The 11,274-nt window shown below is 41.9% G+C and overlaps 1 protein-coding gene across 1 annotated transcript; it reads right to left on the reverse strand.

Annotated features, from left to right (window-relative positions):
* Nucleotides 1–4,681: 4,681 nt before the first annotated feature.
* On the reverse strand, nt 4,682–8,030 carry sowahca (sosondowah ankyrin repeat domain family Ca). Its single transcript, XM_077002018.1, has one exon. The coding sequence runs from the start codon at nt 7,757–7,759 to the stop codon at nt 6,020–6,022; it is 1,740 nt and encodes a 579-aa protein (XP_076858133.1). The 5' UTR covers nt 7,760–8,030; the 3' UTR covers nt 4,682–6,019.
* Nucleotides 8,031–11,274: the final 3,244 nt, after the last annotated feature.

Here is an 11,274-nt window from a genome sequence, read left to right on the forward strand (position 1 = left end):
ATTATTGGAAAAGACAGCACTGAAGGAAAACACAGAGACAGGTAAAATCTTGTCAGACCCAAGATCCAACCAGTCAAGGAAGCAGCAGGAATAGTGATAGATGAAAACAGCAGTAGAAATAAAAAAGACTGATCCATAATTCAGCCTATATATTTCATGTATAACATCTTAATGAAATTAAATTCTATTATAAAATCATTATATGTGTTACACACGTCACACGGGGCCGCTGAATGGCGTGTTCATGACTGCTTTATTCTGTTTAATACAACACAGCACAGTACAACGTTAGCGCTATTCATCTATTGACTATACGTCTGAGCTCACTTGACCTCTTAGCGCTATGGTTGCCATCTGCTGGCGTAGCATGTGCACTGCACTCCCATTTGGCAGGTGGAATTTATCTTTCGGTGCCACATCTGAACATTAAAACCGGAAAGTGAACAAAACTTCAGCCTCAATAAAATGAAAACTTATAGGGGGGTGTACTTTCCCAACATTCATGTCCTGGGTGCCACATATGGTTATACAGAGGGGTGTATAACCCACCCCCAATCCAGTTTTCCTCTCTGTCCCCCCCAGCACCAGTGTTGCGAATAACACCATTAAAAATAATGGTGTTAGGTAAAGGCATCATTTTTTCAGTAACGGGATAATATAATTAATTATTTTTCCTGTCGTTACAACGCCGTTGACGTTACTGGTCATTAAAAGCAGTGCGTTACTATATATTGATATACTAACAGTAATGCAAGCAGACCCCTGCCCAGGCTAGTGAGGAGTAACAGATCTTTATAGGTCACAGTTCTCGGTGTAACACCTGTTTAACTTAACAAGTCAGTAAGCGATTTTATCCTGCACTGGTCTGTTGATGTGCAATAAATATCAAAAGTTAAACACCTTTCTGATCTACTCATTTCAACTGACTGTGAAAACTGCTTTTAAAAAAAATCCTTATTCATTGGCATATAACATTTTTTTTACTGTAATGCAAATACTTTACTTTCGTTACTTTCCCTGGTAACGTGTTACTTTTATTATAGAGTAATTCAGTTACTAACTCAGTTACTTTTTTGAACAAGTAGTGAGTAACTATAACTAATTACTTTTTTAAAGTAACGTTCATAACACTGCCCAGCACAAAGACACCCTTCCCCCCAAATACCTCCACCCCATCAATCAAGGAAAGGCTTGTCTCTCCTCATCTCAGTATTTCTCAGGTAGGAGGGCAGCCAATTGGAAAAAGTAAAGAGGGACAATTAGTTTTGTATGGGATTATATATGGGACAGAGGAAATGTCAACATCTCTGGACTGTGGCAGCAACTCTGGCATTAAATTATTACAGGCTATAGCTAAAAGGGCAGAACCAGAAGGTAACAGACTTGGAAGCATCCTGAGACATTGGCATCCATCCACTGTAGTGTAACAAGCTTGAGTGATCACATGCAGTGATGGGATGTCAGCACCAGCGCCTCAGTTTACCATAAAACCCAATGCCCATGAACTCCTGGATACCCCGAGGTGAGCTTTTAAAATTTGGTCTTTTTATATTTGAGTGGAGCTACTAAAGCTGATTATCGCACCCCACATATACACTGACTTTCAAACTATGTCCAAACAGTCTTGAACCTGGACTGCATTCAAAATATGACTAAATATATGACCAAACAAATTGTTTTACTGTTGGTACAATTAACACATAGAACTAGAAAACTTGCTAGTACTTTTATACAGTTTTACTCATCCTTAAGTGTATATTCTGATGCATTTAGCTCTAATAATAAGATTATAATAATGAATCTAATAACGAAAGAAAAACCAAAGTATCCCAGAACAGAAGTTGCACGGGCAGCACCAGAATTTATATAACAGCCCCACTATTTTTGTAGGTCACTGGCTACACTTCTACGCTGCTTCCACCAATGTCAAAAAATAAACATACGGGTTAGCGATATAAATAGTTGCCTTGATATGGGACACAGTGAAAACCATCTAACTCATTAACAAAGACATATGAAAGTGAAAAAAACGAAAGGGGTAATATCCTCCGTGGCACCGTGATAACAGAAACGTGATGGCCTACGTATTTAATTCTTCCAAATGTCACGATTCAGTGCTACGACGACTTCAGTTGGGTTATATCGGTCATATCCGTTTTTCAGACCTTTTCAAGGATTACAATGGAGTAGACCATTAAAAGGGATGAAAACCACTTTTCAGTCTGGTCACGTTGAGCAGTGTAGTGAGAATGCAGGTCAGCTTTAAGGGTATGTCAAAGCAAGCCATGAACAGAAGGAAAAGGGCCATTGTGTGAGTATCAGATAAAAAAGTTGGCTTCCTGTGTAATAGCCTGTGTCACATACAACATAGCTGTATCAAACTTAAGTCAGCCAGACAACTGGAGAACTGCAAGCTAAATAGACTGACATCACAAAACTTAATTTAAAATGTTTAAGAAAAAAAAACCTTGATTTTTTTTTGTGTGCACTAGTATTAGTTTATTAAATTTCGTTTGTTCGTTTATTTGATGAGCTCATAATTCGAACGATCAGTGACATTTGGGAGCAAACCATCAAAACGTATCCTAATTGGAATATTTTTGTTTACCACAGGAAATGGCAGGCTATGTTCGACAACTACATCAATTGTTCTCACTAAAATATATAAAAAAAAAACCTTATTGGATGTCGCCGATGACGGTTTGGGGCGGGGGGAGGTGCGGGGTTGGGTTGACTGATATTTCCACTGCAGTATAGGCCAGGTCTACTGCCACCTTCTGGTGAAATATTAAATAGTTTTTTGTACGCGTGTATTTTATGCTGTGGTCAACAGAGCTGGCGGGCCGCAAATTATTGATTGATTAGTGATATAACAGAGGCTGTGGGCCTGTGAAAATGTGAATGGCTTTTGGACATGCCTGCTACAGAGTAATTATTGCTATGATGTGATGCGAACCTTCAGAAAACATTTTATGACGATGTTCCAGGGCATACACATGGAAAGCTGTGGTGAATTGAAATGTTGGTGCTGTTTCCTATCAACAGTGGTTTGGAGGGGTGTTTTGTTGACAGTGGTTTGGAGGGGTGACCTCCATAGTCTGTGCTACCTGGTTCTTCATATTTAGCACAACCTATCAGAAACTCTGCTTACACTAATTTTAGTGGTAAATGTTCAGGGTTTTAAACATGCTTTAAAAGTTTTTACTGTCTGCTGTTCCTGCAATGTTTGAGTGTCCCATAAGCACACCTGATGTTCCAGGGACCACCTTAAGTTTAACATACTGACCTTCTCACATATATTCCTAGCTTTCCATTCCTAACTCATATTTCAAACAAGTGGAACTTGTAATGCTTTTATTTGCCAGTGGACATGCCAATGCCCCTACCTCAGAAACAGCCCATTCATCCTGGCCCTTCTGAAAAACCTGAGGCCCCACATCTACATCAGAGGTACTGCTCAGTCCAAAAACAGAGCTGTAAAGTATGAACTGCTACTAGCTCAGCTGCCCAAGGATTGGAGGATTGGTTCCGTTTTGAATCTTGGTCTTCCCAAGGTTTCTTCCTAATCTCTAAACCCTAGGGATTTCTTGCTACTGTCACTACTGGCTTGCTCACTAAGGATCTGGACCCGTGAATTTGTAAAGCTGCTATGTCAAAGTCAAATGTATTTATAGAGCCCTTTTTGCAACACATGTCACAAAGCAGCTTTACAATCATATGGGTCCAGATCCCTAATGAGCAAGCCAGAGGCGACAGTGGCAAGGAAAAACTCCCTAAGATTGCAGGGAATAGGAAGAAACCTTGGAAGGACCAAGACTCAAAAAGGAACCCATCCTCGATTAGGCGACCCGCTAACAGAAGTCTATTATAGTTCTAATTCCAGGCCGAATAGTCACCGTCCCTTCAATGCAGATGGTGAGCCTCAGGTAGGAGTTGGCATCAGCGTGTCCTCTTGCGGCAATGGCACATCCAACCACAGCATCGACACAGCCACTGACAACATATATTGTAAAAATCGCTATATAAATAAATTTGACCTTTAAACACCTTACTGAATAAGGTTGGTTTCTTATACCCTTATACTTTGAACAGCTCCCCATGACTTTAAATAACTTTTAGTTTATTTCTGTTTTATTTGCTTCAGTTCTGATTAGAAAATTGTCAGTTCTATGTATCACTGTGCTCCCAAAGGAGAATGTATTTTTATTTTTCTATGCCAACTTAAGGTTCTTTGATATGGCTACTACTGTAGCCCTTCTTTGTTAGATCTTTGTAGAACTGTAAATGTCCGTTGTAAAAAGCGCAATGCAAATACTGAATGGGCATGTAGCAGGTTAAGCCAGAATGACTGTTCCCAGCTGCTTTTCTTGAGAATGTAAGCAATATTCTTAAATGGCTATAATTTAAAACCAAATTCAAGACAGAATAGTTGATTTCAGTAATGTCTTGTTAACATCATCTAAAGGATATCAACTTTCTAGAATGCTCCGTTTACAGATGCAAGGCAACATATCAGATACTTGCAATCAAATGAATAATGAACACACCAGATGGTTGGCTATTATGCAATCATTAATGATTAATTAAAAACTAAGAGACAGCTTATATCACAGATAATACTTGTAGCAGAATAACCACAACATATAAATATTATTTTTACATTTAATGTTTTTACGTTTATTTGTTTTCTTACAAATGACAATGATTTTATTCATAAAGGTATGATTGCAAAAGTGCACTGCAAAATCTGACTGATTTCTAAAAATACAACAATTTTGATTATAATTTTGGTAAAAAAAAAAAAAACTGTAAGCAATACTGATTAGTATGCTGTGTCTGCAGCCACATTGTTTTGTTTGACTGAAAGGCCTGTTTGTAATGCTTCAAAAGTAAAAATGTTTCAAATCCTTTGAGAATTATCAATTGCCTCATTGACCTGGGGGTTCATGACAACCAACATCTGCATAAAGGGATGGTATTAAAAATTAAAAACATTTTAGAAAACACCTCAAGCAATGCCTACCTAGCAACAGATAACAGGTGTCATATCCAGGAGTACACATACTGTCACACTGATGAATAAGTCATTTTCTATAAGAGCATTGGTCAAATGTCCTGTACGTGCTGTACCAAAAATACAATTTCAGTGATTAAGTTGATTGGTTCTCACATAATTTAAAGTTTGATGGCAGGGATGACCAGTGTATGGAACTCTTTAAAAATATATAAAAAAGCAGCTTTGCATACAATAATGGCTTTGCATTATCCATAACATAAAAAATTAGCTGTTTTGATATATTGACTCTAAGAGTCTTGCTTGCTTTTTAAATGTATCTTTCAATCTGTGGTATCTATAAAAGCCACTTAACCACATCAAACCAGCAAAGGAAAATGAAGATGCAAGAAAAAAAATTGGGGCACACAGTCCCACAGAGGCTAAGATTGTACTATGCAATGAGGAAAGCAAAAAGTACAGGCTAAGATAGTAACACAAAGGTGCAAAATTCATTAAACATAAGTGATTGGCTTCTCTGTTCTGACCTCATACAACTTAAACCACTTTATTTACTTTTTTGAAAATGACTATATTAATATATCTGAGGATGTAGAGAGGTCTTAATAGGTTATTTATCTGAATCACGTTTTATGCAGTACAAGCTAGAGTCTAAGATTAATGTCAAAGTGTCAAGTGCAGTTCCACTGTGATCCAGCAAGTGCTGACAAGTTTAGGTTCCCAGGGTCACATTTACACATGGAGTAAAGCTTTAGACAGATCTACTTAAACACTAATTCTTATCACCTCTCAAAAGCCTAAGTGCTTGTCTTAATGTTACATCAATGCTTTTAGAGTTTGATAATGTGTATGTAATGTAATCTGAAATAACTATCACATTATGTTGTGCATAAGAAGTAAAATGGTGCCTTACTCAGGGCCCAGTACTCATTTCAGCAAATAATTAGCACCGTCTCATTTTCTCTAAGGCTATGAGAATACACCATACTGAAAATCATATGTGATTTATCCAAAGAGGTTGGACACAGGTCTGGACTTGACGGGGCTCTTCAGGGTGTCACTTGCTTCCTCGGTTTCCCTGAACGAGGTGCTGTGAACAATCTGGGCCTTTGACCGCCCTCCCTTCAGCTTTATTTTGCCAATAGAGGACTTGCGGTACAGTGGCCTGGGCCTGGCCCCGCCCACGCCATCACCCTCCTCAGGCAGGACCAGCATCCTTAATGGATTCAGGTTAGACTGGAAAACCTTAGAGAGACGCCAGTGTCCGCTGCCACTCTCCACGTCCTCTGCATCCTCATGCTCATGGACCCTTATAATGTCCCGGATGTCCCCTGACACTGTGGTGCTGAGGTACTGACAAGGCTTCCTCCCACTGTAGTCCCGTGCCTCCTGGTTTGCACCGAACCCCTCTGCTAGCAGCTTCATCACCTCCACGTGGCTGTGCATGGCAGCCAAGTGCAGAGGGGTGTAGCCAGCACCTGAACGCGCATTCACGTCAATCGCCACACCGTGCTGCTGTGCAAATGTGATCAGCATAACAATGAGATCATGCTTGCCCTGCTTGGCGGCCCAATGCAGGCATGTGAAACCAGTGACAAAGTCCTTCTTGGTGATGAGGTTGGGCTCACAGGCAAGCAGGCGCTGGAGGTTCTCCCATTCACCATCGCTTGCACACATCATCCATTCATGTTCCAGTGGGTCCAGCGTGATGAAGGCAGAGTCCTCTGATGCAGAGTCTCCATCACTCTTCACTGAATCTTGTCGCCCAGCCGTTGCCCAGCCATGAGAGCTTCTCCGCACTAGGCTACGCCGCACCTGTGGAGACTCGCCCACTATCCGCTCAGCCAAGCTCCTGCGCCCACACCTTGGCGCACTGTTGTCTGTGTCTAAAGCTGGATCCGCTTCGCTCACATTGGACATGGGATTGCGTGATGAGCCACGCCGACGAACAGCGAGCTGCGCTGTGAGAGTGCTTCTGCTAGCGTGATCCGCTTCACTGCCCACCAAGTCTAATTTGCCTGAGCGGGCAGAGGGAAACATGTCTTCAGTTTCAACATACTCACCGTCACCCTCCTTTTTTTCTTTTTTAGGCACGTTTGCAATGTCTATGTCTTTCAAGTTTGCATCATGTGAAAAATTGTAGTTGTAATCTGAACTGGTTGCTTCAATCAGCGCAATGTCTGTCATACACAGCTCACTCTTTATTTCTGATATACTCACGCACATTCTCTTATCATTACTTACGGTTTCTGGTATCCTGTGCGTTGATGGTATTTTAGATTTTTTGCTACATTCGTTTTTTTCATTGGATCCCAAAATATTCTCAACTCCGACTGATGGCACACCTTGGATGTAATTAAATGAGCCGCGCTCGACGCCGTTTTCTGTAAATTCAGAATTATATAATCCATTATTTTGGTCATTGGCTCCATTCAATGTATCGGAGTTGCTGTGCGGCGATCCTGAATTCTCAGCGACAGGGGTCTTGCAGTCCTCCGTCTTCACACTCCTTTTCCCTTGGTCACGATATTTCTTTTTCAAACAGACAAAATTCTCCTCGTTTTCCTGCTTGATGTACGCAATGTTGTCTATAAGGTTCCTGAAAAACTCACTGCACACTGTTGTCTTTGTGGTTTCACTAGTAAAAAATACTTTAAAATGGTCTATCAACTCTTTATTTTTCACACGTCCCCCTTTTTCAATTAGAAACTCCAAGACGGCATCTTCTGTGCACTTTGTCGCCATTGTGCATTATTTTATTTTTAAATCGATGTTACTCTATGTTTGTTGCACGCGAAGGATAAAAAATATTTAAACATTTAAACAGGTAACGAGATTTTGTCTTCGGTTATCAAAGTAGGTTATCCATAAAATCAGTGGGTAGTGTCAGATAGGGGTCGCAGTGGTCGCAAAGATGTTTGCGTCCCATCCTAGCAACTCGTGGTAGCTAATGAACTCAAAGTTATGTAACTGGTTTACTTTAGCGACCATTTCGGCTCAAAGCCATGAACGCTAAAACGACACGGCATCCTTGAATGCACCAAAATGGACTCTTAATGCATCGCTGTAACGAATCTGACAGGGCGGGTCAGGGAAATACCATTTCCACTCCGACTAGGGGTTGAAGTATGATTGTTTAATAAAAATGTGGGTTTAATCTTATTCCGTTAATGTTCTTCAGGACATTATACGCACCTGTCTGTCAATAGTATTTCCTCAGACTGAAATCTGCATCGCAAAATTACTGATTTACATTTTAGAATACATTTTATATATTTTTAAACACCTGATGTTAGGTAGATTCACCTGAGCGTCAAATGTGACTGGGTCGGTTACCTCACTCGGTTGTGAGCTGGAAATTATTGGGATCGGCAGACTATTGTTCAGTCGTGAATAAAGTAAACTAAAACGTGTTGTTAGTTAATTTTACGAATAGTATCCGTACGGATAGTATTTGACAGTCTGCCAGATCAACTGGTGAACAAGTCCACAAGCCAGAGTACTGTAATTAGTTAGAAATCTATACTCAATAATTCAGTTTTGGCATCACAGTGCAATGTACCTCTCATCAAATGAAAGTTACATATAGAAGTTGAAAGAAGTAATCTTTTGTCCTTGTATTCTTCTCATTATCAGGGGAGACTGGCATTGGAAAATCTACATTAATGGACACTCTGTTCAGCACCAACTTTCAGAATGTTGAGTTTGCTTTAACCAAATGACAGTGCCATGTTTGAAACAAACCAACAGCAGTTTGTACTGCCTTAGTGCTTCCCGGTAGACACTTATGGGAATCTCACAAATTTACAACACGGAATGTATAATAAAAGGTAAATTCCTTCACTCTAGTTAAATGATTGCATAGCTCTGAATAGAAAACTGAGAAACAATGTTGTGTAATTTTAGCTGTTCGATTTTTTTCTTGTGGTTGTGTGCTTAGTGCCTTTCCCATCTCCCCTCTTCACTCTGTTGTCCCAAGCACAACACAACACTACACTAAAACTGACCACAGGGCAACCCAGTGTGCTCAAAACCCCAACTTTAGTAGTTTAACTTGGCAGTAAGTTAAGCAGAGCGGGAACCTTGGCGAGAGAAATATGACCCTTATGCTTACCTAGCTGACAGGTCAGTACTGTTGAAAATTTCTGTTGTGTTGAGCCTGCTGTTTTAGGTCAATGCCGTCCCAGTTATTGCCAAAGCAGACACCATCTCTAAAAGTGAGCTACACAAATTCAAAATAAAGATTATGAGTGAACTGGTCAGCAACAGTGTGTAGATCTATCAGTTCCCCAGTGATGATGAAACTGTGGCAGACATCAACATGACCATGAATGTACATACTGGAATGTTTCTGCTTTAAAACCACCATGAGATGAGTAAAATCCACAGTGCAGAATAGTGGCCACTTTACATTGTAGGCAATATGGGTGGCTGGGGTTGATTTCGGTAGTTGGAGTGTCTGGGGTTGATTTTCAGCAGGGGTGGCTTGGGTTGATTTTTGGCAGTAGGGGTGGTTCTGGATAACAGATATTTGGCGGTTCTGGCCACCTGCCATTTGCTGTGGTTGGGAGCACAGAGGAGGTGAACATAGGAAAAAAAATGGTGAAAGCCAGGCAGTACCCCTGGGGTGTGCTGCAAGGTAAGAGTTCCCCACCATCTCCACAGTTGTAACTCTGTAAAAGACAAAGCACAAACTTATTAAGATGCAGTGCTGAAGTAACGGTTGGTTGGAATTAGCTGGAACATTCACCTGTCAGTAAAGCTGGACGTTGACTTTCTAAATGGTGCATAAGAGGACTTGTGCCTAAAGTTAAGCACTGTGTCATAATGTGGTTATATGTATATTTTCATGTAAAATGGCCCTTATGACTGCACTTTGAGAAAGCACATGAGATTTGTGTGCTAATGTAGACAATAAAAGGTGAAAATAAAAGGAGTTGGAAAGCGCTGTTATGAAAATGGGACTTTTAGTTGCTCATTTAAATGATTAATAGTGTTTTATAGTGTATTTTGCTTTTTGTTCTGAAATTGAATGTGTCATACAGTATAAGTTTATTTCTCTAATTTCTACACATTTCCAGTTCTAGTTATACACATGTTCATCTTTGGCTGAGGAATTTTTGTCCTGCTGAAGCGTCTCCCGCATACAGAGACATGAACCCCTGAGATTTGTTGATTTATCTCATAATGAAAAAATTCTTTACATATATGTCACGTTGAGGACCCCGGCCCCTCCCTTTTGGGCGTGTGTTTACGTAGTCTACGTGCATCGTCTGCGTCTGTGGATATTCCGTGGTGATGGCTATGTCATGTGATAATCCGTCTCACCTGTGAATCGTCTCGTAATCACATGGGGTTAATGTGGTTTGTCTATTTAATGTGCGCTCGCGCAGTGTCCTGTGCTCGTCGTTGTCTAAAGTCTACACGTTGTGTGTGTGCTTGCTATATGTTATTCGTGCGCTGTTGCGCAATATCTGTAAGAATAAAGTGACGTCAGTGGAAACTAAGGATTCAGTGTCTCATCCTTCGCCACAGCCCCAGCGTCACAGAACGACGAGCCGTTCGAGACACCAACCCAGAATGCCAGGCTACAAGGGGAAGCCGAAGAAGGGCAAGAAACCCAGCAAGCGGCATCACCGCTCTTCTCGAGCTGCTCGAGCTGGAGGAGGACACCCCCGGTCGAGAGGAAGGCTCCTCTCCGCGCCAGGAGGCTGTGCCTACGCAGGAGCAGCTGGAGCAGGATCCTGTCTGCGCTTTCCAGCTGGCCGCGGCACGGAGGACGCAGTACCCCGAGTTGGCAGAGGAGCTCCGCGAGGGGGCGGTGCGGATTTGGCGTGAGCGACAGCGACGCCTTTCTCCAGCATGCGCCCTCTCGCCTCTGAGGGTGGACTCCTGCGTCTACGGGGCGGTCGAGTCCACCCCGGAGAACGAGTTCGGAGAGGGGGACTCCGAGGAGGAGCAGGACGAGGAGGAGGAGGATTATCCTCCGTCCATCTACTCCGCTCCCACCGTGGACTATGTTGGGGAGGGGGAGGAGGAAGAGGAGTACCCTCCCTCCGTCTATGACGACACAACCGTACACTACGGTGAGGTGGAGCAAGAGGACTACCCTCCGTCCGAGAGCGACGCGTCTACCGTCGACTACGGGGAAGAGGAGGAGGAGGAGTCGGAGGAGGATGACTATCTCCCTCTGTCCGTAGTTCCCACTCCCTCCGTAGAGGAAGGCGAGGAGGAGGAGGAGCAAGAGGGCTATCCTCCGT

The sequence above is a fragment of the Brachyhypopomus gauderio genome, chromosome 4, assembly GCF_052324685.1.
Source record: "Brachyhypopomus gauderio isolate BG-103 chromosome 4, BGAUD_0.2, whole genome shotgun sequence".
NCBI lineage: Eukaryota > Metazoa > Chordata > Actinopteri > Gymnotiformes > Hypopomidae > Brachyhypopomus > Brachyhypopomus gauderio.